We start from the raw sequence: 27,998 nt of genomic DNA, 5'->3' as shown, positions 1-27,998 counted from the left end.
CTTAATCCAATACTAAATCCCAACCTACACTCTTTATCTAACACTTTACCTCAAACTAACCCCTTAATCCAATACTAAATCCCAACCTACACTCTTCATCTAACACTTTACCTAAAACTAACCCCTTCATCTAAAACGAAATCTCAACCAATTCTCTTCATCAAACCCTAACTCATAAACCCAGAATCGAACCCTAAATCTTAACCATAAACCCCAACCTAGCTCTTTTATGTAACATTTCACCTTACCTTACCCCCCTCATTAAAACTTAAATCTCAATCTCATCTCTTTATCTAACCCAAAACCTCAACCTAACTTTTTTATCGAACCTCATCCTAACCCTTTTATGCAACGTTTTACCCTACCTTAACCCCTTCATCAAAACTTCTATCTCAATCTCATCTCTTTATCTAACCCTAAATCTCAACCTAACCCCTTTTATATAACACTTTACCTTAACCTAACCCCTTCATCAAAACCTCAATCTCATGCTCACCCCTATATCTAACCCTAAATCTCAATCAAACCCTTTCATCTAACCCTAAACTTCAACCTAACCATTGCATCTAGATTTCAACCTAATCCTTTAATCCAAACTTCAACCAAAGCCTTTTCCCTAACACTTTACCTTAACTTAAACTCTTCATCAAAACCTAAATCTCAATCTCATCCCTTTGTATAACCCTAAATCTCAACCTAACCCATTTATCTAACACTTTACCCTAACCTAACTCCTTCATCAAAACCTCAATCTCATGCTCACCCCTTTATCTAACCCTAAACCTCAAACTTACCCTTTTATTTAACTCTAAACTTCAACCTAACCCTTTTTTTTTTTAAACGTTAACCCAACAGTTTTTCTTCACACGTTAACCTAAACACTTCATTAAAACCTCAATCTCAATCTAACCCTAAATTCAACCTAATTCTTCCATCTGACTCTAAACCTCAACCTAACCCTTTCATCTATCCCTAATCTTCAACCTATCCCGTTTATCTAACACTTTACTTTAACCTAACCGGTTCATCAAAACCTCAATCTCAATCAACCCTTTATCTAACCCCAAACCGCAACCTAACCCTTTAATCAAAACCCAGCTCTCAATCTCGACCCTTTATCTAATCCTAAACCTCAACCTAACCCCTTCATCTATTCCTTAACCTTAAGCTAACCCCTTCATCCAACACTCCAGCCTAATACTTCAACCTATTGTTTTTATCAAATCCTAAACCTCAAACCAACCCTTAAATCTAACCGTAAGTTCAAAGTCAGCTTCAATCCCTTCTCTAATGACAATATCACAACAGAAAAAATGATTGTGTCACGTAGATAATTATTATATCACACATATTATAGTTCCATAAATGATCTACCTATGGTGGAAAAATTTGGCAGGAAAATTTTACAACTATGGCCAATTGACTTCTACATTAAATGCCAATTGCCCCTTTAATGGCAGTAGGACAGACTCTTACACATAGCCGTTGAAGCGTTTTCTGTCGTAGTCATCGAAAATCGGCCTCCAGGCGTAAATATTCACCACTCCCACAGCGACGCTGATCATCAGCATGAGAGTCAGCTTGACCATGTGGCTGACTTGTACCAACATGATGGTGGCGATAAGGGCCAGGACCGCGATGTAGCTGTAATATTTAGGGTTCTCCACGCAGCCCCAGGCTTCCCCAGACTGTAAGGTGACGTTGTAGGACGTGGAGTAGTATTGAAGGCAGCTGAGCTGTGGGACAAACAAGAAACCATCACATGTGTGAAATGTGGTCAACTCTAGCAATCAATTGGAGATTATCTGTCACTGGTCACTCTATATTAAACCGGTGAAAACAGAAATTGGACTGGTCTTTTCGGTTTCTCATTCACAGCCCAGAACATTAAAGCCACTTCTTCATAGGGAAATAAGAATACCTATTATCAGATATATATGGGAAGAACATTACCGGCCTTCTAAAAAATGCTAGCTGCTTGGCTGTCATACTGAGTTCTCCTTTAATAACTGAACAAGGTTGGGCATGTGGTTATGCATATAGTGACCAGCTCCCATGGTCTCTGGCCACCCATTTCCACCTCCTGCTCATTTGATTCAAGAATAACGCCATCCATCACAGCAGTGTTTGGACAAGGTCCTTAAACACCCAAGACAAAAAGCCCCCCCCCCTCCATAAGCTATCATGGATTGCAAGTCCTGCCCATTTGCACAGCCCACCAGGTGAGGAGCCCAAGGTAAGCATCTCTCCAGCCTACCCCTCGGCCTGGCCCTGCATTACAGCAATGGGTCAAAATTAAGGTGGGATGGGGTCAGCTGGGACTGGTGACCAGAGGAGTATTAAGGTGGCATGGGGTCAGCTGGGACTGGTGACCACAGGAGTAAAAAGGTGGGAGGGGGTCGGCTGGGACTGGTGACCACAGAAGTAATAAGGTAGAATAGGGTCGGCTGGGACTGGTGACCACAGGAGTAATAAGGTAGAATGGGGTCGGCTGGGACAGGTGACCACAGGAGTAATAAGGTGGGAAGGGGTCGGCTGGGAATGGTGACCAGAGGAGTAATAAGGTGGCATGGGGTCAGCTGGGACTGGTGACCACAGGAGTAATAAGATGGGAAGGGGTCAGCTGGGACTGGTGACCACAGGAGTAATAAGGTAGAATGGGGTCAGCTGGAACTGGTGACCACAGGAGTAATAAGATGGGAAGGGGTCAGCTGGGACTGGTGACCACAGGAGTAATAAGGTAGAATGGGGTTGGCTGGGACTGGTGACCACAGGAGTAATAAGGTGGGAAGGGGTCGGCTGGGAATGGTGACCACAGGAGTAATAAGGTGGCATGGGGTCTGCTGGGATTGGTGACCATAGGAGTAAAAAGGTGGGAAGGGGTCAGCTGGGACTGGTGACCACAGGAGTAATAAGGTAGAATGGGGTCGGCTGGAACTGGTGACCACAGGAGTAATAAGGTGGGAAGGGGTCGGCTGGGACTGGTGACCACAGGAGTAATAAGGTAGAATGGGGTCGGCTGGGACTGGTGACCACAGGAGTAATAAAGTGGGAAGGAGTCGGCTGGGAATGGTGACCACAGGAGTAATAAGGTGGGAAGAAGTTGGCTGGGAATGGTGACCACAGGAGTTATAAAGTGGAATGGGGTCAGCTGATACTGGTGACCACATCAGAGCACCCCGATCTTATTGGCTTCCAGGTAGTTCTACAAGAGATCAGAGATGACTCGTAGGGTAAAGTAACATGTTCGCACATACTTACCATGTGCTCCCCTGCTGATGTCCATTCCTCCCCCTTCAAAATCGCAGCTCAACTGACCCAGTAACCTTCACAGGGTCAGCGTTAATAAAGGACAAACTTACCCAAGCCCACTGATTGGCCAGTCAAGCACCCAATGTTGCTTTGTGAGGAGGCAGGGGGCACAGTCACGTGGACCTCCATGCCCACAAGCATCTGTCGGGGGAAACAGGCTTACGAGGGAAAGAGTGAAAGCTAGGTCTGTCCTCCATACCCCTCCCCACTCCACTCTAAGGAAAACGTGTCTCTTTGCTCTGTTTTCCTGGAAGAATGGATGACGGGCAGATGAATGTATGGTCTGCCTCCTCCAGTCATAGCGTTCCTTTGCATTGCTGGAAGCTATAGTACAGCTTCTCAGAAAAAAAGGATGGGTAGATAAATCAAAGGTCTGCCTCCTCCATTCATAGAGCATGTTTTATTGCTGGAAGCCATAGTACAGCTTTTATGAATGCAGGACGGCAGATGAATAAAAAGTCTGCCTCTTCTATTCAATGCTTTTTATCGCTGGAAGCTATAGTACTGTACTGTACTATAGTACAGTTTCTACGAATGGATTAGGGGGCAGATGAATGAAAGGTCCGCCTTCACTAGTCGTAGAGCACCTTTGCATTACTGGAAGCAATAGTACAGTTTCTATAAATGGAGGATGAGCAGATTAATGAAAGGCCCGCCTCCTCCAATCTTTAAGTGCTTTTCATTGCTGGAAGCTATAGTACAGCTTCTGAGAACAGAGGATGAGCAGATGAATGAAAGGCCTGCCACCTCCATTCATAGAGCACTTTTTATGGCTGGGAGCTATAGTACAGCTTTTGAGAACAGAGGTTGAGCAGATGAATGAAAGGCCTGCCTCCTCCATTCATAGAGCACTTTTTATTGCTGGGAGCTATAGTACAGCTTCTATGAACGGAGGACAAGCGGGTGAATTAATGGTCTGCCTTCTCCATTCATAGAATGCTTTTCTTTGTTGGAAACTACAATACTTTGCAGTTACTGAAATCAATCTTATTCTTTACCATGAGCTCCAAGGTAAACCGGATATAGCCAATGCTCTTAACATTATGAATATCTCAGCTCTTTGTATAACTCTTTTATTTGTAAAAAAGAAAATATTAAAAAAAATCAAGTGAATGTTCTGGTATGCAACACAAAACAAAAGAGAAAAACTAGACCACCAATAAAAGGGTCGCTTGTTGGACAGACATGTTCTGGCTTTCTTACCATGTCCACAATGTCTGCCATGGTGAGGATAAATATGGCCGACATGGCCCAAGTGTTTCTCGCCCACCTGGTCCTGTCTATCCATGTAGAAAAGGCCACTAGCTTTTTTGGGAAGACCTAAAGAGAAAGAAGAGAGAGAGAGAGAGAGGTCATTCTCCAAAGCACAAGTGTTACAAAATACAGTAAGTATGTGGCGGCAGCTAGACTTCTTCATTACATAGGCAGGTTATAATAATGCTTTAGTAGTGCTGCACAGTTAGCAATGGTTGCTTCTTATGCCCCATACACACGTGCAGATTATCTGCAGACTTTTGTCTGCAGACTTACCAAAACCATATAATATGAGGTCAAACCTAAACACTTTCAATTTGTATGCAATCCGGCAGGCCCTTGCACTACATAGAAAAGGTAAGTCTGCAGACAAAAGTCTGCAGATAATCTGCACGTGTGTACGGGGCATTAGTCTTAATGAAATGTTACCAGTCAGGACTGACTAGCTATGTACAATAGGGTCTCTCTAGGACTGAGAGTTTGTCTCAAAAGGTGTTGATTAGGTAGTGCACTAGAAATTTGGTATAGCAAGCCTGTAAAAACATAAAAGCTCACTGAAAATACAATACGAGTGCCAGTCTTGTCTATATCTCAGAAACTTGTTTTTGTGAGAGTCCCTTAGTTTGCACACCTGCTGTGCCCATTATGTGGAGCTCCCACCATCCCTACACTGAGTGCCCAGGTCTGTACACCTGCTGCGCCAAGTATAAAGGATTCCTACCATCCCTGTGCTGAGTTCCCGGGTCTGTACACCTGCTGTGCCCATTATGTGGAGTTCCCACCATCCCTACACTGAGTTCCCAAGTCTGTACACCTGCTGTGCCCATTATGTGGAGTTCCCACCATCCCTACACTGAGTGCCCAGGTCTGTACACCTGCTGCGCCAAGTATAAAGGATTCCTACCATCCCTGTGCTGAGTTCCCGGGTCTGTACACCTGCTGTGCCCATTATGTGGAGTTCCCACCATCCCTACACTGAGTTCCCAAGTCTGTACACCTGCTGTGCCAAGCATAAAGGATTCCTACTATACCTGTGCTGAGTTCCTGGGTCTGTACACCTGCTGTTCCCATTATGAGGGGTCCCTACCATTACTGTGCTGAGTTCCCAGGTCTGTACACCTGCTGTTCCCATTATGAGAATTTCCCGCCATCCCTACACTGAGTTCCCAGGTCTGTACACCTGCTGTTCCCATTATGAGGGGTCCCTACCATTACTGTGCTGAGTTCCTGGATCTGTACACCTGCTGTTCCCATTATGAGGGGTCCCTACCATTACTGTGCTGAGTTCCCAGGTCTGTAAACCTGCTGTGCCCATTATGAGGGGTTCCCACCATCCCTGTGCTGAGTTCCTGGGTCTGTAAACCTGCTGTGCCCATTATGAGGGGTTCCCACCATCCCTGTGCTGAGTTCCTGGGTCTGTACACCTGCTGTGCCCATTATGTGGAGTTCCCACCATCCCTACACTGAGTTCCCAAGTCTGTACACCTGCTGTGCCAAGCATAAAGGATTCTTACTATACCTGTGCTGAGTTCCTGGGTCTGTACACCTGCTGTTCCCATTATGAGAATTTCCCGCCATCCCTACACTGAGTTCCCAGGTCTGTACACCTGCTGTGCCCAATAAGAGGGGTTCCCACTATCCCTGTGCTGAGTTCCCAGGTCTGTAAACCTGCTGTGCTCATTATGAGGGGTCCCCACTACCTCTGTGCTGAGTTTCCAGGTCTGTACACCTGCTGTGCCCATTATGAGGGGTTCCCACCATCCCTGTGCGGAGTTCCTGGGTCTGTACACCAGCTGTGCCCATTTAGGGGTTCCCACCATCCCTGTGCTGAGTTTCCCACGTCTGTGCACCTGCTGTGCCCATTATGAGGAGTTGCCATCATCCCTGTGCTGAGTTCAAAGTCTGTACACTTGTTTTACCCATTGTGAGGGGTTCCCACCATCCCTGTGCAGAGTTCCTAGGTCTGTACACCTGGCGTGCCCATTATGAGGGGTCTCACCATTCCTGTGCTGAGTTCCTGGGTCTGTACACCTGCTGTGGCCATTATGTGGGGTCCCTATCATCCCTGTGCTGAGTTATTAGGTCTTTACACCTGCTGTGCCCATTATGAGAGGTTCCCACCATCCCTGTGTTGAGTTCCTGGGTCTGTACACCTGCTTTGCCCATTATGAGGGGTTCCCACCATCCCTGTGCTGAGTTCCTGGGTCTGTACACCTGCTTTGCCCATTATGAGGGGTTCCCACCATCCCTGTGCTGAGCTCCTGGGAGGTTCCCCACCTCAGTACTCCTCCCAAGAGCCCTCAGTCCTGATGAAAGCAGTAGGAGGAGTTATGCAAATTGCCTTGATAGGTGGATGTCATTTGCATGAAGACCACCCTTGGTCATGCCCACATGTGAAGCTGAGCCTCCATGATTGAAAGAACTGAAATCCAATGAATGAATGGGGCAGGCCAGAGACAGTCAGGCTGGAGAGGAGGAAATGTGGTGGGGTTTGACTTGCTGCAGCTTCTATTGCACATTGTGAGAAGCTCACAGTGTGCAGTGATATCAGATTAAGCCATTTCATCCCAGGAGAGGAGCCTGTAAACCTGTGCAAGACTTAAAGTAAAGTTCCACCCAAAAGTGAAACTTCTGCTCATCTGCTTCCTCACCACATTTGGCACCTTTATGGGGGGGGGGGGGGGGGCTGGGGGAAACGGGTACCTGTTTTTGACAGGTACCCTTCCCCACTACCGGGAGACAGCGCCGTGACGCCGTCCCTCGGGGAGTTCGGCCCCCCTCCTTCTTTCCCCGCCTCTGGGACAATTAGAACGCGCAGCACGCTTAGTGCATACGCAGCAGGGATCCCTTAGAACGAATGGTGGCGGTAGCACCCGGCGCCCGACCTGAAAATCGGCTTGGGTGCTAACATTGCAGGCTCCCTGGATAGGTAAGTGTCTATATAATAAAAGTCAGCAGCCACAGTATTTGTAGCTGCTGACTTTGAATTTTTTTTTTTTCCCAGCTGGAACACCTCTTGAAGGGAAGGTGGGAGATCAGATTTAATTATCACAGTTGCGTTCCTAACCAGCTGTAAAAGAGGAAATCCTATCTTTACAGAATCAGTCATTTGTTCTTTATGCAAAATCTGTTTGCTGTGCAAATTTTAATTTCCTCATTTTCCAATGAGATAACTAGCCGGGGTCTACTGTATGTGCGGTGACGGGAGATTAAAGAGTAAATAAGGAAATAGGGATTTGGCCGTGTTAATCAAACAAAAGCCCGGCGTTATTATAACAAGATTACCATTCTGATAAAGCCATTCTACACTCAGAAAAACATGGCGGATGCTAGAACTGATCTCTTCTTCTGAAACTTCTAGTTGCCTGGCTGTCACACCGGTCCGTTGGCTTCAATACTTCCAACCAAGTCACTGACCTGGATCACGTTCTATCTGAATCTGTATCTATTCCAGGTCAGTAACTCAGAAGAGATGGATGCCAGTGTGGTCAAGACACAGCATTTATCCGGGATGGACCAATAGATTTAAGGCTACACTACTGACCTCTTCCTAGAGAACATGCTGCTGTAGTTTCCTTCCAGGTGCCAAACATGACCTTTGAATAAGGTTTAGCTTGGGTGTTCCTTGTTCAGAGGAAACTACGTCACCCTCAGAGAACTCATCGTATCCTTTATAAACGGCGTGGTATACAAGGTGCTGATGCAGCCATAAGCTTGGTATTGATCTTTGGAGCTGGTGAAGAGCTTTTAGATAAAAGTGATCCAGGTGGCTCTAATGCAGCCCAATCAGTTTTATGGGTCTCTGACTGTGTAACCCCCAAGAACCCTCCCGACCCACTGCCAGCATCCATGGTGGTTCCTGAGCTTTCCCATTCTTCTGAAGAGACTGGGACCACTCTAAATGCCATTAGCATTTAGATAAAAGAGATCAGGTGGCTCTAGAGCCACCTGATCTCGTTTATGGCTCCCTGAAGATGTGCCCCCAACCCGCTGCCAGTGCTGGTTCCTGAGCTCTCTCTTTCCTCCACAGAGCCCAGGGTCACGGTTCATTCTGTGAGCTTGCTATTGATTTTCAAATGGCAAAGGGCTTTCAGTTAACGGTGGTCCAGGATGCTCTAGAGCCACTCAATCACTTTTATGGGTCTGTGATGGTGTAACCCCAAGCACTCCCAGGCCCACGCAGTGGTTCCTGAGCTTACTCATTCCTCCGTGGAGACCGGGACATCAGTAAATACCATAAGCTTGCTAATAATAATTTTCAGCTGACAAAGACCTTTCAGATAAAAGCGATTCAGGTGGCTTTAGAGCCACCTGATCACTTTTATGGGTCTGTGAAGGTGTGCCTTTAACCTCCCTCCCAGCCGGCGGTGCCAGCGGTGGTTCCTGAGCTCTCCCATTCCTCTGAGAACACTGGGACCATGTTAAATGCTGTGAGTTTGTAATTGTTTTTTTTAGGCAGGCAAAGGCCTTTCAGATAAAATGAGCTAGGTGGCTCTAGAGCCTCCTGATCACTTTTATGGGTCTCTGAAGGTGTGCCCCCAGCCAGAGGTGCCAGCGCTGGAAAAGAGAAGACCAGGACCACGAACATGCAATGAGCTTATAATAGATTTTTTCAGCTGGCATAGGCCTATCAGATAAAAGTGATCCAGGTGGCTTTGGAGCCACCTGATCACTTTCATGGGTCTCTGAAGGAGTGCCCCCAGCTGGTGGGGCCAGCAATGGTTCCTGAACTCCCCTGTTCCTTCGGGGGGCCCGAAATCGTGGTAAACGGCTCCCACAGGAAGTGCTCCTCTGGTGACTAATGATCCCAGGAGTGGATGGTAGGGGAGACATTGGGGTCTATTAGGACTCTGATGTCTCCATAAAGACTCACCTACCCAATGCTGTCACATTGGGAACTTGTTAGCCCCCCCTGTGATAGCAATAAAGTTAAAGAAAAAAATGTAAAAAATTAAAAATGATATAAAATAAAAATTTAAAAGCACTTCCGTCACCCCCATACACACTCCAATGCATGCATACAGCATAAAGCACATGTGTATGGAAACATAAATTGCGCCACACATGTGAGGTATGGCTGCGCAGCAAACATCAGAGTTAGAGCAAAAACGCACTGTTAATTCTAAACTGATAACCTGTTAAATCATTAGATACAGCAAAGTGAGAGCGATACTTCTAGCGCCAGACCTCCTGTGTTACTCTAAACTGGCAACTTGTAAAGGCTTTTAGAGCGTTGCCTATGGAGGCAACAGAGAAAAATATTCACATCTAAGGACTGGTAGGCTGCAACATATTACATTTCTGATTTTGAGTTAGGATACGCTTTGTGTTGCACCAATGACTAGTATCATGTCTGCAGTCTCTGACCATCTCCTGTACCATGTCTGCAGTCTCTGACTATCTATTGTTTCATGTCTGCAGTCTATGACTATCTACTATTTCATGTCTGCAGTCTCTAACCATCTCCTGTATCATGTCTGTGGTCTCTGACCATATCCTGTATCATGTCTGTAGTCTCTGACCATCTCCTGTATCATGTTTGTTGTCTCTGACCATCTCCTGTAATATTTCTGCAGTCTCTGACCATTTCCTATATCATGTTTATAGTCTCTGACACTCTCCTGTAACATGTCTACAGTCTCTGATCAGCTCCTGTATCATGCCTGCAGTCTCTAACGATCTCCTGTATCAGGTCTATAGTCTCTGACCATCTCCTGTATCATGTCTGCAGTCTCTGACCATCTCCTGTATCACGTCTGCAATCGCTGATCATCTCCTGTACCATGTCTGTAGTCTCTGATCATCTCCTGTACCATGTCTGTAGTCTCTGATCAGCTCCTGTATCATGTCTGCAGTCTCTGACCATATCCTGTATCATGTCTATAGTCTCTGACCATCTCCTGCATCAAGTCTGCAGTCTCTGACTATCTACTGTATCATGTCTGTAGTCTCTGACCATCTCCTGTATCATGTCTGCATTCTCTGACCATCTCCTGTATCATGTCTGCATTTTCTGACCATCTCCTGTACCATGTCTGCAGTCTCTAACCATCTCCTGTACCATTTCTGTAGTCTCTGACCATCTCTTGCAACATGTCTGTAGTCTCTGACCATCTTCTGCATCATGTCTGCAGTCTCTGACCATCTCCTGTATCATGTCTGCAGTCTCTGACCATCTCCTGTATCATGTCAGCAGTCTCTAACCATCTCCTGTATCATGTCTGCAGTCTCTGACCATCTCCTGTACCATGTCTGCAGTCTCTGACCATCTCCTGTATCATGTCTGCAGTCTCTGACCATCTCCTGTATCATGTCTGCAGTCTCTGACCATCTCCTGTATCATGTCCGCAGTCTCTAACCATCTACTGTATGATGTCCGCAGTCTCGGACCATCTCCTGTACTATCTCTGCAGTCTCTAAGCATTCCTTGTCACAAGCCTGCAGTCTCTTACTATCTGATGTTGCATGTCTTCAGTCTCCGACTATCTCTTTTTACAAGTCCATAGTCTTTGACAATCTCCTGTTGCATGTCTTCAGTCTCTACAGCTTTCCTGTAGCATCACATTTACCAAATACTATGTGTGGCACCTTTAGTGATGTCAGGAGCCGCACTTGAGGCCCCCTATAGCACAAAAAGTTGACCACAACTGCCTTAGACAAAGTCTCTTCTTACCCTGGGAAATATGGCTGCCAATGAGCAGATGGTGAGAACCAGAAGAAGGATTTCACCGATGACAAAAGTCACATAGTTGGCCACCAGCCTAAAAACAAAAAAAAAAAAAAGGACAAAATATTTATCTCAAAAGCAGAAATTTTACTTCCCAATCAAACTCTGTAGCGTTGTCATCACCCCTGGGGTCATCACACTAATTGTTACACTTCACTTCCAACCTACTTCCCGCACCAATCACAGCACAGCAGGTGTGCAAACTAAGCAACTCACTACAGGGATGGTGAGAACCCCTCATAATCTGCAGATGCAAGTGGTGGGAGCCCCTCATAATGGGCACAGCAGGTGTACAGACCCAGGAACTTAGCACAAGGATAGTGGGAACCCCTCATAATGTGCACAGCAGGCGTGCAGATCCAGAATTCCAGTGCAGGGATGGTGGGAATCCTTCATAATGGGTGCTGAGCTGTGCAGACCCAAAAGTTCAGGGATGGTGAGAAGCCTTATAATAGCAATGACAGGTGAGCAGACCCAGGAACTCAGCTTAGGGATGGTGGGAACCCTCTTATAATGAGCACAGTAGGTGAGCAGACCCAGGAAGTAAGCTAAGGGATGGTGGGAGCCCTTCATTATGGGCTAAGCAGGTGAGCAGACCCAGGAACTCAGCTTAAGGATGGTGGGAACCCTTCATAATGGGATCAGCAGGTGAGCAGACCCAGGAACTCAGCTTAGGGATGATGGACACCCTTCATAATGAGCACAGCAGGTGAGTAGACCCAGGAACTCCGCTAACAGATGATAGGAGCCCTTCATAATGGGCGCAGCAGGTGAGCAGACCCAGGAACTTAGCTTAGGGATAGTGGGAACCCTCCACGATGGGCGAAGCAGGTGAGCAGACCCAGGAACTTAGCTTAGGGATGGTGGGAACCCTTCATAATGGGATCAGCAGGTGAGCAGACCCAGGAACTCAGCTTAAGGATGGTGGGAACCCTTCATAATGGAGACAGTAGGTGAGCAGATCCAGTAACTCAGGGCAAGGATGGTGGGAACTAGGTGTGCAGACCCAGAAATCTCACCAATAGAGTATCTCTATAAGAGGAGATACTGTCAAGGGGTTTAACTCTCCAGCATCTATCGAACCCTGAAATATCAGTAAATTAACCCCTAAAATCACCTCTATAGACTTACATGGGATCGATCAGCATCTGAACAACGGCAGTAAAGAACAGAACCACGCAGGAACAGCTAAAGGCGGCCCCGCTCTGTTTCTCCTTTTCCACCGAGAAACGAGTCTCCATCTCCGGGTTGATGAACCTCATGGACAGGCGGTAGGTGTACTTCCCTTTCAAGCTGCAGACAAGAGAGACATCAACCAAATCACAATCAAGTCTACAGTATCACATCTACCAGATATGTTATTGGGTATGGAGTTAGGAGTGCCTAGTCAAAACGGTCATCTAGCTTGGTGATTGGTATAAAACGTTTATTGATTAAGGACAATAAATCCAAGGTGTTACAGGGGTAAAATCCTTCCCCATCTTCGGGGCTTAAAAAAGACCTGTTTTGGCCAAATTTGACCAAAGATGTCACCGTATGGAGATGACCATGGCAGACTGGATCTTGATCTGATGAAGATCTGCTCCACAATGCATTTATGGCATCCCTCCACCTATTTCATACTGCTTGAAATACGGTTCACATACTAGAAGTTTAAACTTGTTCATTTGGACAACAGTCTCCATGTGAGGTCTTTTTGAATGATGGTTTAGGCAAGGTCTGGTTTACCAAACATAAATGTTTCAGATGAATGGCGCCTAGGTGTTCTGCGTCTTTCAGGGAGCTACAATGGGTGCAAAGTCCAGTCCGGCACTGGAAAAATGCCCTAATGGTCAGTTAGGACCCTTATACCTGGTAAGTTGTCAACCACTGGTGAAAAGTCTGGGTGGTGGGGGGTTGTTATGAACTTCTGGGGGTCGGGGGTTGTTATGAACGTCTAGGGGGGGTTGTTATAATACAAGCCGATAACTTACACTTGCACAGTCTCTCTCTCCAGGAGGGCCTCATTCAGCAGCTTGTTCAGCTCTTGCTCATTCTGTTGGGCGTCGATGACTCTCTCAGCCAGGTCTCGGAGACGGAGGCGTCTGCGTGGGTTGGGGAAGGATGGGTTCACCACCTGTGAGGGGCAGGATGGCAAACATGGGATAGCCATGCTATTAGGATAGAATGTGCCAAGGACGTGCAGTACACAGTATTATTGCCTTCTAGGTTTCTTAACTGTAAGGGTAGTGAGGTTGTGGACATTTTTCTATTTGAGTAGACATATTGAGGATTCTTTACTGTAAGAGTAGACATATTGAAGATTCTTTACTGTAAGAGTGACATATTGTAGATTCTTTTATATGAGTAGGCATAGTGTGGATTCTTTACTGTAAGAGTGACATTTTGTGGATTCTTTACTATAAGAGTGACAGTTGTGGATTATTTTATATAAGAGTATGCATATTGTATTTTTTTTTTTTTACGGTAGGAGTTAGGCTGGCGTGCGTTCCATCTCGCGGAAGTACTGCACAAATGTATTGGCATAATGTAATAGAAACGCCTAAGGGATGTTGGAAATGTTTCCTTGATCAGCAGCTGCAGCCAATCAGCAACTTCCCAGCATGGGGGATTTTTCTATCTACCTCATTTGTGTAAATGGAGGAATCTGTTTTCTGTTGTTACTGTAACAATGTATAGACAGCTTAAGCATATTTTGGATTCTTGACTGAGAGTGACATATTGTTGATTCTTTACTGTAAGAGTAGACATGTTAGGGATTACTTATCATCAGAAAACATTGTCTGGGCAGGGGGTGGTGGTGGAGGAATCTGTTTTTAGTTGTTACAGTAGCAGTGTATGGCCAGCTTCAGCACAATTTAGATGCTTTACTGTAAGCGTGAAATAATGGGATTTTTGACTTACTGTAAAATCCATTTCTCTGATGTTCATTGATGGACACAGTTCATGATCTTCTTAACCATTGGGTTATAAGTCTGGCTACGCCTATGGGCATTCCCAGGGAGTATACTCCCGCTCTCTGCTATAGGTACTCAGTTTAGTTACAAGCAGCGTCAGAAGAATTACAACTCCACAGAGGGGTGGGTGCTGTGTCTGTCAATGAACATCAGAGAAATAGATTTTTACCATTTTTTTTTTGTTTATTGACGGACACAGCTCCTGATCTTCTTAACCATTGGGACGTCCCAAAGCAGTGTTAAAAATGAGGAGTGGGAACAGCGAAAAGAAACTCCCAAGGCTAACTATAGTAAACCAGAAGCTCAACCAAAACAACTGGAGCTCACCTGAAAAAAAAAAATACACCCTCAAAGAGGACCAGGTACTCTAAACAGCAGCCTGCAAAACCTTGCGGCCAAAGGAAGCATTCGCAGATGCCAACACATCCACCTTATAGAAATTTGTGAAAGTGTGCATCGACGACTAGGTGGCCGCCTTGCAAACCTGCGTCACTGACGCCTGATGACGGAAGGCGCCGGAGGCACTGAGCGCTCGAGTAGAGTGCGCCTTGACATGGGAAGGAGGGACCTGACCCCTTATGGAATTGGCCAGAATCACCGTCTGTCTGATCCATCTGTAAATGGTCACAGAGGAAGCGGACAACCCTTTCCGAGGCCCATCCGTGAGCCCATCCGTGAGTCTAACTTCCTAAAAGACTCTGTAGCTGCCAGGTACACCCTAATTGCCCAGACCACATCAAAGGCATGCAAAGCAAAGCAGCCGAAGAACTAAGCCACAATATCAGGGACTCTTTCGTTCCCCGACTCAGCCGGATCTGATTGTCCAGAGACTGCGGATTCTTGTCCCACTTGGCCAGAATCTCCCTTGCAGGGACCTCTTATGGAACTGTGCAAACAGAACCGCCTCGAAGGTAGACACTATCAGGCCCAGCACCCACATGCAAGTCTGGAGGGATAACCATCTGCTGGACAGCAGGAGACAAATTGCAGCCTGCAGTTTCTGGAGTTTATCAAGAGGAAGGAGCACTCTGGCTACGGCCGAGTCCAGAGTCAGACCCAGATAGTCCAGCTTTGTGGACGGAACCAGAGCAGACCAAAAGACACACCGAAGGACCACTGCCAAAACAGAGAGCCGAGCCACTAGGGGACCGCATCCAAAGATAAACTGCAGCCCCTGGTCCACCAGCTCAGCAAAGGCAGGGCTACTCCCCCTCCAGGTCATGGCGCTAAAGTCTAGCCCATTTGGTTAGAGTCTGCAACAGCAGGGCAATGGTGAATATTGGCCTCCGTGCTGAACCAGCCAGGGTGTACATATTGCGGGCCACAACCTCTGCCTTTCTGTCAGCTTAGTCCTTAAAGGCCGGAGACTCTTCAACCGGAATCATGATTGCCTTGTTTAATCTGGAAACCAGGGGGGGAACCGAGTGGCCTCAGACCCAGCAGGGTGACCCATGTCCGCGGCAGCCGAATCAGATTCAGGATCTGATGAGACAAGATGAGGCAGGGGAAGGTGGGGGGTGCTTTTTGCCAGCCCGTCACCCAAAAGCCACCTCCACCTGGGACACAAAGGACTCCAGGACCACCGTGGACCACCCGGAGGGCCCCGCAGCCTCAGAGAGGGGATCAGGTGGGGAGATGTGCTCCAAAGACTCCATGAGTCACCAGGGGGACCCCACAAAAAAGTGTAAAACACTGCTAAGGGACAACCCCCACCACTCTGGCAGCCCACCCAGTTGCCAGTCACAGAGCACCAATCGATCCTCAGCATAGAGGGAGAGGACCCCACCAGACTCACCACCCCTGCAGAAACCAGGCACCGCAGCCACCAGGAGAATCTGCACTGCACGAGCAGTGATCAGGAAATGAAAGGATCCAGGAGTCAGCACCAGGGGATGAGGAGCAGCTCCCACCCCCGAAAATGGCGCCCAGAAGGCTCCATAGACATGGCTGCCGCTGTTTTCTATGTCAAACCACCGCAAAATGGCCACGGACTACACAAACATGGCCGCCGTGCATTGCAACACAAGGCAACAATAAAATGGCGGCCCCTCGTGGCACTACAAGGCTCCCAGGAGGAATCCCTAGGCCTCAAGGACAGGCCTAGGCAGGACGGAGGCCCTGGCAGGAGCCCCCACCAGGTGCAGCCCCCACCACATAGCCGATTGTCTGGTTGTTGGCGTAGCACCCCCCTGTCCCCATCGCCAGCATAGCACCCTGCCCCCACCCCAGAAGGTGGACCAGACCACCAACACAGCCCCAGCATAAGTGGGGGGGTAGGATGGGGGGACAGATGAGGGGGTGCCTGACGGGAGGGAGGGGAACCCGGGGGTCCAACTGTCTCATGGAGGGGCCCACGTCCACCCCAAAACCCTCCAGGGGGAGAGGGGGGGAACAGCCACTCACCATACCAGGAACCTGGTTGTATGCGACCTCGCAAGGTGTTTAACTCGCAGGCCAGCCCCTGTTCAGTGGGGCTATGTCGCGGCCGACCTAGCGCGGAGCTGAAGTCTGCGCGCACTCGCTGACCAGACTGGGGTGACCACTGGATCTAAATGATCCAGCCCGTCGCCCAGTCCGGCAGTTGATTGCAGATCTCACAGGAAAAAAACAGGAGAAAAAAATCTATCTTAAAAGAAAAAATCTTCCAGGATCAAAGATCCCAGCAAGGAACAAGGTCCTTACTCCTGACAAGGCAGAAAAGAACTGAATAACTATAGCAGAGAGAGGGAGTATACCCCCTGGGACTGCCCATAGGCGTAGCCAGACTTTTTTTCTGCCTAGTGTCCTACTCCTGTAGGGCGCAGTATAACCCAATGGTTAAAAAAATCAGGAGCTGTGTCCGTCAATGAACGTAAGAGAAATTGTGGATTCTTTACTGTAAAGAGTTAACATAATGTGGGTTCTTTACTCTAAAGCCGAGTATACATGTTGAGGTTTTTTTTTTTCGTTCAGCCAGCAGGTTGAACAAAAAGAACTGACAGATCTCCATATCCACATAAGCAATGTGCATGCAGTGATCTCCCCGATGCGCTATTGTATTCTGACAGCTGGGACTCCCCCCTGTCAGAATATACAGATCAGCGCTGACGCCATTGGCTGCAAGTGCTGATCGAATGCTGGTTTTCCAGCAGGCCCATTCGACAGAAGCCAATATAATGACAGGCTTTTGTTGAACAGACAGTGGTACACATGGAATAAAATTCGGCCAGTTCAGAATTTTAGCCTGTGTATACCAGCCTGAAGAGTAAGCATGCTATGGATTGTTTATCATAGGTAGACTATAGCTTCTTTATATTAAGGGAATATTGTGGACTTTTCATTGTTATAACAGGACGACTGCACTGTAAGAGAAGGAACGCTGTGGATTCCTTACTGTAAAAATGAGCATATTGCCTTTAGGCAAAGACCATCTTTAGCATACCTATGTGGATTCCTTGCTGTAAGTGAAAGTCTTTGCCAACCTTGATTGGCTGGTGTAGGATGACGGAACTCCCGTAAACGCGCAGCAGTTTGGTCATCTTAGCACACAGGTACAGCACCAGATTGTATGCTGAGCTGCGCAATGTCTTAGGAGCATCCGGAACGAATTTGCAATGTGCTTACATTGACTTAAAAGGAGACGTTTGTAAACCATGGCACGTCGCGGGCAAGAACAAAATTAACATGAAGCAATATAACGCGTTGTGCGTATATTTATTGCAGCACAGAGAGTGAGACTGCATAAGCTTTCAACTGCATGAACATAAAGGTGGGTATTTAAAAAAAAAATTCACAGAACGATACATCCCGAAAACTGTGCGAATGCAGGCTGAGTCGAATATTCGCTATTTAGGTTATTTTCTCTCCAGGTCAAGTGTTATTCATTCATAAATAAAAAGTGGTTCAGGAAAATACAGCATTATGAGCACTAGATTGAGCTGATGATCATACAAAATAAATTATTGTTTCTTATGATCGTCAGCTCCATCTAGTGGCCATAATGTGGTATTCTCCCACTTTTTGTTATTTTTAATAAAGGAATAACAGTTGACCTGCAGAGGAAATAGCCTGAGAATGTTTAATTCTGCCCTGTTCACACAGAACGAATGTACCAGAAGGAGGGCTAGCTATGCTTTTTTTTTTTTTTTATTATAGAAATTCCCCCCTAATATTTATTTATACAAGTAAAATTAGCTTAGAATTTTCTAGTCTATGCTGGTTGCTTGTGACAACATTATTTATTACAAGTAAGGTATTTATATAGCGCCTGCAATTAATGCAAACCTTTACATTCTCATTAGTCCCTATGCTCAAGGAGCCTACAATCTATTCTAGGACCAATTTAGACAGAAGCCATTTACCCTAACAGCATGTGATTGGACTGTGGGAGGAAACTGGGGTACCTGGAGAAAACCTGCACAAGCACAGGGAAAACATGCAAACTCCATGCATATAGCTTCCTGGTCAGAAGAAAGCTGGATTATGCACAGGGTAGCATTGTAAGTTGGCGTGTAGAGGAGGATGACTCGGCCCTCTATGATGTGGCAGGAGAGCACAATGACCTACCATATAACAGCCCTATTATCAATACAAAAGCTCTCTGACATTTCCTCCTGCAGGAAAAAAAAAACATCTGCAGCTCATTGAAGCCTGGGGATTTTGTCTGAGTTTATTAGCTGTTCAATCCTACGGTGCATGCCCTACAGTGGGGATATGCAAACTGTGGCCCTCCAGATGTTGCAGAACTACAAGTCCCATGAGGCATAGCAAGACTCTGACAGCCACAAGCATGACACCCAAATGCAGAGGCATGATAGGACTTGTAGTTTTGCAACAGTTGGAGGGCCACAGTTTGCATATCCCTGATCTACAGCCAGGTCCAGAAAAGAGGATTTGCCTATAATATAGCTTTGGCTCTACCCAGGAAAGAGTTCAACACTTTCTACGTACTATAGAGGGATACAGCTCAGACTGGCTTCACATACACTATATTACCTAAAGAATGGGGACGCCTGCCTTTACAGGCAAATTAACTTTAATGGCATCCCAGTCATAGTCTGTAGGGTTCCATAATGAGTTGGCCCACCGTTTACAGCTATAACAGCTTCAACTCTTCTGGGAAGGCTGTCCACAAGGTTTAGGAGTGTGTCTATGGGAATGTTTGACCATTCTTCCAGAAGCGCATTTATGGGATCAGGTGTTGGACAAAAAGGCCTGGTTCGCAGACAATCTACTGTAGCGTGTCCCCAATCTCTGACCATCTCCTGTAGTATGTACACAATCTATGATGATCTCCTTTTATGTCACCAATCGTTGACCATCTCCTGTAGAACGTTCCCAGTCTCTAACCATCTCCTGTAGCTTGTCCTCAATCTCTGATAATCTCTTACACAAACCCTAACCATCTCCTAGTATGTCTCGAATCTCTGACCATCTCCTGTAGCATTGTCCCATTCTTTGACCATCTCCTGTAGCTTGTCCCCAATCTCTGACCATCTCCTGTAGCATTGTCCCAATTTTTGACCATCTCCTGTAGCTTGTCCCCAATCTCTGACCATCTCCTGTAGCTTGTCCCCAATCTCTGACCATCTCCTGTAGCATGCCCCCAATCGCTGACTATATCCTTTAGTATGGCTCTGATCTCTGACCAGCTCCCATAGCATGTTTACAATCTTTGACTATCTCCTGTAGCATCCCTACAATCACTGACCTGTAGCATGTTCCCAATCTCTGACTATCACCTGTAGTTTGTCCCCAATCTCTGATTATCCCAGAATATGTGCCCAATATCTGACCATCTACTGTAGCTTGTCTACAATTTCTCACCATCTTCTGTAGTATGAGAAATAAAAATATACCGCGCTATGGGTAGATACAACGTACATTAACCTAAGTGCTGCTGTGCAAAATTAGGTGATAACCAAATTCTCAATATGAAGTGCCAAAATACAGCGCAAAAAGGTTTGTGATAAAATATTAATAAATAATCACATCAACTAATCATAAATAATCTTAAAGTGCCGTGTGCAAACCAGGTGCATAAATACACGGATATGGTGCCCCTAATAAGGATATCATAAAGTGTTAAATAATTAGACGTGATAATAAAGTTATATATAGTGATAGTCCAATGAGTATTGTGATAGTCCAATAAATAAATAAATAGTGATGTCAGCAAGTGTCCAAAAACGATCCAAAAAGGTGCTTAAATGCCCGGAGAAAGGTGCAACATCATGCCATCAATCCAGTGCTGTGGAATGTGCCAGTCCTCCCCCTTTGGATAATCAAATATACGTCTTTGATAACGCCCAAGGGGAGGGCGAAACGCGCCCACGCAATTTCCGGTCTACGATCATTGGCGCGTCACTTCCGGGACGGTGGAACGCACGCTGGGACCAAGGCGATACCCCGAGCGCACACCGCGGCCAGGAAGTAATACCAGACCTGCCACTCATTTATTGCCCGCTTGATTTTATTCTACCAAATGTGAGTGATACTCTTATGTTTATCTAAATAAAAGATTGATAACTGAGTTACACTATTGCAAGCTTTTTTCCCTACATATGCATACCGGGGCATTGAGAACATCAGACCTCCAAGGATTTCTAACCAGGTTCCTTACCGGGACACAAGCCTTTCTGACCCTCTTTAGCTGTATAGCCTAGGGGTCATTTAAGTCCGGTAAGTTGATTATCCAAAGGGGGAGGACTGGCACATTCCACAGCACTGGATTGATGGTATGATGTTGCACCTTTCTCCGGGCACTTAAGCACCTTTTTGGATCGTTTTTGGACACTTACTGACATCACTATTTATTTATTTATTGGACTATCACAATACTCATTGGACTATCACTATATATAACTTTATTATCACGTCTAATTATTTAACACTTTATGATATCCTTATTAGGGGCACCATATCCGTGTATTTATGCACCTGGTTTGCACGCGGCACTGATTAGTTGATGTGATTATTTATTAATATTTTATCACAAACCTTTTTGCGCTTTATTTTGGCACTTCATCTTCTGTAGTATGTACACAATCCCTGACCATCTCCTTTTTTGTCCCCATTATCTAACAATCTTATGTTCACAATCTCTGACCATTTCCTGATATGTCCCCAATCTCTGACTATCTCCTGTAGCATGTTTCAAATCTCTGACCATCTCCTGTAGCTTGTCCCTATCTCTGACAATCTCCTGTAGCTTGTCCCTATCTCTGACAATCTCCTGTAGCATGCCCCCAATCGCTGACTATATCCTGTAGTGTGTCTCTGATCTCTGACCAGCTCCCATAGCATGTTTACCATCTTTGACTATCTCCTGTAGCATGCCCACAATCACTGACCTGTAGCATGTTCCCAATTCCTGACTATCACCTGTAGTTTGTCCCCAATCTCTGATTATCCCAGAATATGTGCCCAATATCTGACCATCTACTGTAGCTTGTCTCCAATTTCTCACCATCTTCTGTAGTATGTACACAACCCCTGACCATCTCCTTTTTTGTCCCCATTATCTAACAATCTTATGTTCACAATCTCTAACCATTTCCTCATATGTCCCCAATCTCTGACTATCTCCTGTAGCATGTTTCAAATCTCTGACCATCTCCTGTAGCTTGTCCCTATCTCTGACAATCTCCTGTAGTATATCTCTAATCTCTTTACCAGCTCCCGTAGCATGTTTACAATCATTGACTATCTCCTGTAGCATGTCCACAATCACTGACCATCCCCTCATATGTCCCCAATCTCTGGCAATCTCCTTATATGTCCCCAATCTCTGACCATCTTCTGTAGCATGTCCACAATCATATAGCATGTCCACCATCTCTGATCATCTCCTGTGGTATGTATACAACCTCTAAACAATTTCCCAAGTTCCCTTTGGGATTAATAAAGTATTCTGTATTCTGTCTGTATTCTGTAACCATCTATTTTTATTTCTCTAATATCTGATCTCCTGTAGCATGCCTCCAGTCTTTCACCATCTCCTGTAGCATGTCTAAAATCTCTGACCACATCCTGTAGCATGCTCTCAATCTCTGACTGTCTCCTAATATGCCCCCAATCTCTGACCATTTTCTGAAGCAGGTCTAGTCTCTGGCCATCTCCTGTAGCATATCTAAAATCTCTGACTACATCCTGTACCATGCTCCCAATCTCTGACTGTCTCCTGATGTGCCCCTGATGCGTCCCAATCTCTGACCATTTTCTGAAGCAGGTCTAGTCTCTGGCCATCTCCTGTAGTAAGTACACAACTCTAACCATCTCTTTTCATGTCTCCAGTATCTGACCATCTCCTGTAGCAGGTCCCCAATCTCTGACCATCTCCTGTAGCAGGTCCCCAATCTGTGGATATATATATATATATATATATATATATATATATATATATATATTTTTTTTTTTTTACCCCAATATTTGGCCATCCACTGTAGCACATCCCCAATCTCCAATCATCTCTTAGAGTATGTCCACTATCTCTGATCATCTCTTGTAGCCTGTCCACAATCTTCAACCATCACTTCTACAATCCCTAACCATCACCAGTAGTGTGTCTACAATCTCTAAACCATCTTCTGTAGCATTTTCCCAGTCTTTGCCCATCTTCTGTGTCCACAAATGCTAGGATGACCCCCATTTCTGACCATCCCATGTAGCTTGTACTTAATCCCTGACCATCTATTGTAGTAGATCCACAATCCCTGACAATCTTTTACAGCATTGCATATAAGGGATATTGGGTCCCATCAAAATACCAGGGGCAGCAATTGAAGCCTCCTACATCTAGTAGGTTAACAGATTTTTATATTGTACTCTCCTTTAGGGCAGGGACTGATGTGATTGTGCAGTCAGTGCCGGGATAAGGTCATCGAGCTACCAGGGCAAGGATGCCAAACTGAGTCCCGCCTTCGCTTAGGGTTATGGTCAAGGCCCCCCTTTATTCCTGCAGTAAACCATTGTGCCCACCCCTTGTCCCAGCCCTGTGTGCAGTGATCTCTGTAAAGTGCATTGAAATATATCTGAGATCTGTAATATAGAAAATGTAGTAGGACATTATGATAATGATTGTTATTACTGCCATTCATTTATTGCTCTGATAGGAACATTGCAGTTCCTCTTGGGCAGGGACTGATGTTGAAGGATGTTGAGGGATAACGGAAAAAATACAGAAAAATACTAGACTGATAGAAACTATTTAAATCAATATATAGCTCTGGGTCTTGAGTTCAAATCTCACCTGGAATACTCTCGATATGGAGTCAACCTCTTCTCTCTATAATTTACATAGGATACCTCCTAGTGCTCCAGTTTTTTCGACCAGAATCCAAAATATACTGAAAGGTTAACTGAAGCTAGCCTTTGTGTGGGAATGAGTGTGGTAGAGGCATTAGCTTGAGAGCTCCATTGGGAATCAGGGACCAGTGTGATTCTCTGTCTCTTTCTATACTATTTCTTTCTTCTTATTCCCTTTAAATACAGTGCATCTAGAATGTATTCACAGCATTTCACTTTTTCCACATTTTGTTATGTTACAGCCTTATGCCAAAATGTATTTTCCTCAAAATTCTACAAACAATACCCCATAATGACAATGTGAAAAAAGTTTGTTTGAAATCTTTGCAAATTTATTAAAACTAAAAAACTAACATGTCAAATGTACATAAGTATTCACAACCTTTGACATGACATGCAAAACTGAGCTCAGGTGTATCCTGTTTCCACTGATCATCCATGTGGTGTTTCTACAACTTGATTGGAGTCCACTTGTGGTAAATTCAGTTGATTGGATATGATTTGGAAAGGCACACGCCTGTCTATATAAGATCCCACAGTTAACAGTGCAAGTCAGAGCACAAACCAAGCTATGAAGTCCAAGGGAATGTCTGTAGACCCCCAAGACAGGATTGTATGGAGGCACAGATCTGGGGAAGGGTACAGAAAAATTTCTGCAGCATTGAAGGTCCCAATGAGCACAGTGGGCTCCATCATCCGGATATGGAAGAAGTTTGGAACCACCAGGACTCCGCCAGGCAAAACTGAGAGATCGGGGGAGAAGGGCCTTAGGGAGGTGACCAAGAACCCGATGGTCACTCTGACAGAGCTCCAGCATTTCTCTGTGTTGATAGGAGAACCTTCCAGAAGAACAACCATCTCTGCAGCACTCCACCAATCAGGCCTGTATGGTAGAGTGGCCAGACAGAAGCCACTCCTCAGTAAAAGGCACATGACAGCCTGTCTGGAGTTTGCCAAAAGACACCTGAAGGACTCTCAGACCATGAGAAACAAAATCTCCTGGTCAGATAAAACAAAGATTGAACTCTTTGGCCTGAATGGCAAGCGTCATGTCTGGAGGAAACCAAGCACCGCTCATCACCTGGCCAATACCATCCCTACAGTGAAGCATGGTGGTGGCAGCATCATGCTGTGCAGATGTTTTTCAGTGGCAGGAACTGGGAGACTAGTCAGGATCGAGGGAAAGATGAATGCAGCAATGTACAGAGACATCCTAGGTAAAAACTTGCTCCAGAGTGCTCTGGACCTCAGACTGGGGCGAAGGATGATCTTCCAACAGGACAACGATCCTAAGCACACAGCCAAGATAACAAAGGAGTGGCTACGGGACAACTCTGTGAATGTCCTTGAGTGGCCCAGCCAGAGCCCAGACTTGAACCCGATTGAACATCTCTGGAGAGGTCTGAAAATGGCTGTGCACCAACACTCCCCATCCAACCTGATGGAGATTGAGAGGTCCTGCAAAGAAGAATGGTAGAAACTGCCCATAAATAGGCGTGTCAAGCTTGTAGCATCATACTCAAAAAGACTTGAGGCTGTAATTGGTGCCAAAAGTGCTTTCAAAGTATTGAGCAAATGCTGTGAATACTTATGTACATGGGATTTTTTTTCGTTTTTCATTTTTAATAACTTTGCAAAGATTTCAAACAAACTTCTTTCACATTGTCATTATGGGGTATTGTTTGTAGAATTGTGAGGACAATAATGAATTCAATCCATTTTGGAAAAGGGCATTACAAAATGTGAAAAAAGCCAAGCGCTGTGAATACGCTCCAGATGCACTGTATAATATATACATAGTGAATATGCTGCCTGGCCTGTACAAGACCAATCTCTTTAAAGTTATGTGAAATATGCCAATAGCAACATCTTCATGCCCAAGGAAAGGGAATTAGAATCTAAGCTCCTCAGGGGCGGGGACTGATACAGTTCCATGTGCTGCAGAATATAGCAGAACTATATATATGAATTAGTATTGCCTAATATGCTACATATTATATTATAGTCTAGGGATACACCGATACCGATATCGGTGCCGATACCCAGCATTTGAGCGAGTACCTCGTGCAAATGCTCCTGATACTGAAACGGATACTTTGCGGTGAAATTTGCGTCAATACAAAATTAATTGGCTCAAATCGCACTGCAAAGAATCGCATGCGTTTTGAGCAGGAATGTAGTGCGATTCCTGTCTAAATCACATGCAAATTCCCCCACAGCTTCTGTGTATTTGTGTATAAAAAGGGAAAAGCGCCATCTAGTGGCAAGTTATTAAAAATTTTAAAACTCACAGCACTGTACATATCTAGCCACATGCAAAATCTTCATAGATGTCCCGGTCCCGCTGTCCATAGCAAATCACAGCCGCTGGAGGTGCTCACAGGGCTGGAGATGTAGAGGCGGACCCCACTTCCGCCCTATACCCATGGGGTCACCGAACTTCTGCTCCAGCCCTGTAAGCACCTCTGGTGGCCGTGATTTGCTATCGACGGTGGGATCGGGACACCTATGAAGATTTTACATTTGGCCAGATATGTACTGTAGTTCTAATATTTTTAATAAACTGCCCACTAGATGGCGCTTTTCCCTTTCTATACACACACACACAGGAGCATTGGGGGAAATTGCATGCGATTCAGACAGGAATTTCACCGCATTCCTGTTCAAATCGCATGCAATTCTTTTCAGTGCAATTTGCGCCAATTTTACTTTTTACTGATGCAAATTGGACTGCAAAATATTGGTACTTGATATCGGTGAGTTTGAAAAAACCAAAAAATTCTGTCGTCTCGTTTGCGAACAAACGATATTCTATATGTTGGTGTTAAGGTCGTTCATTTAAAATCTGTAGAACATCATCACGCATGCACTCATGTTTCGATGGTCGGCGGTCAAACGGTCGGGCGATATTCGGCCTGTGTATGTTGGCAACGTTTTCGACCAACGAACACTTTTTCATGGTCGAATGATGGGGCGATATTCGGCCCGTGTATTCCAGCCATTAATTTGCTGTCCCCTCAAAATAACTCAACACAGCCATTAATGTCTAAACCGCTGGCCAGAAAAGTGAGTACACCCCTAAGTGACAATGTCCAAATTGGGCCCAATTAGCCATTTTCCCTCCCCGGTGTCATGTGACTCATTAGTGTTACAAGGTCTCAGGTGTAAATGGGGAGCAGGTGTGTTAAATTTGGTGTTATCGCTCTCACTCTCTCATACTGGTCACTGGAAGTTCAACATAGCACCTCATGGCAAAGAACTCTCTGAGGATCTGAAAAAAAGAATTGCTGCTCTACATAAAGATGGCCTAAAAAAAAAAAAAAAAGATGGCCTAGGCTATAAGAAGATTGCCAAGACCCTGAAACTGAGCTGCAGCACGGTGGCCAAGACCATACAGCGGTTTAACTCACTCTGGTGTCCAGCTCCTCGTTCTCATCGGGTGTAGTACACGTGGTGTGGATACTTCCGTTACATTCTTTGGTGTTGATCAGCTGCGGGGAATTTCCATGTGATGATGTCAGGGACAGCTTCTAAATAAGCAAAAAAATAAAGACAAAACAGAAAGATATGTTAGTGCAAATCCAATCATTGTGTGGGGTTGCTCTCGTCTATTATGACATTGCAAAGAAAAACCAGTCCAGGATAAATACACAACACAAAAGAAAAAAATTAAAGTGTACTGTAATGGGGGCAGTCTTAATGGGCGGGTTTACACCTATGCACTGAAGTAATAATATAATGTAGTAAGTAAATATAGTATAGTAAGTACATATAGTAGTTATAGTATTTAATATAGTATAATGTGAAGAGGAAATGGTACCTATATGGGCCCTATACATGTGCAACCAGAATCCAGTCCAAGGTATTGCCCGCATCCTCCACCAAGTAATAAAGGGGATAGGCTCAACTGATATTGAGAGCAATAAAGCATGCATGAGACAGGGGCATCCAGAAACAGATCTGACCTCTGTCCTGCACTTTTATTCATCAAGGCAGCAAACAAATACAGTTTCAGTGCAGGAGGTCTTTGTACAGCAAGTCCATAGCATAAAAGTAACAGAACTAATGCTTGTCTGACACCGCAATCAAATGAAAGGGGCCACACACCAATAGGGTTCTATTTTATTACCAACAGCACACACCAGAAAGGGTACCTATATGGGCCCATCCACACCTATACATGTGAAACCAGAATCCAGTCCAAGGTATTGCCCGCATCCTCCACCAAGTGGTAAAGAGGGCAGGTTCAGCTGGTATTGGCAGCAATAATAGGGTTCTATTTAATCCACTGACAGCATGCACTGTAAGTCACACCCCTAATGTGTTTCATTCATTCATTCTGGGCTTAGTTGTAGGGAAGAAATTCATTTCTCTACTAGAGTAATTAGGCCTCATGCACACGGGACATTTTTACAGCGGCTGTTTTTGGCATCAGATGTTTTTTTCTATAGCCCATAAACTCC

At 45.4% G+C, this 27,998-nt stretch overlaps 1 protein-coding gene across 1 annotated transcript in view; it reads right to left on the bottom strand.

The window, feature by feature from the left end:
• Window positions 1-27,998, bottom strand: part of ADCY3 (adenylate cyclase 3) — a 222,729-nt gene that overhangs the window by 24,310 nt on the left and 170,421 nt on the right. The window contains exons 8-13 of the mRNA XM_082249900.1: window positions 26,946-27,065; window positions 13,267-13,409; window positions 12,425-12,586; window positions 11,240-11,327; window positions 4,516-4,632; window positions 1,477-1,736 (exon numbers count right to left, since the gene is read on the bottom strand). Of these exons, the coding sequence (XP_082106026.1) occupies window positions 1,477-1,736; window positions 4,516-4,632; window positions 11,240-11,327; window positions 12,425-12,586; window positions 13,267-13,409; window positions 26,946-27,065 (890 nt within the window). The remainder of the gene's footprint in view (window positions 1-1,476; window positions 1,737-4,515; window positions 4,633-11,239; window positions 11,328-12,424; window positions 12,587-13,266; window positions 13,410-26,945; window positions 27,066-27,998) is intronic.

The sequence above is a fragment of the Pelophylax lessonae genome (genome assembly GCF_965119305.1).
Source record: "Pelophylax lessonae genome assembly, chromosome: 3".
In the NCBI taxonomy this organism is placed as follows: domain Eukaryota; kingdom Metazoa; phylum Chordata; class Amphibia; order Anura; family Ranidae; genus Pelophylax; species Pelophylax lessonae.
The sequence above is the reverse complement of the archived record's forward strand: the minus strand, read 5'-3'. Positions and strand labels throughout refer to the sequence as shown.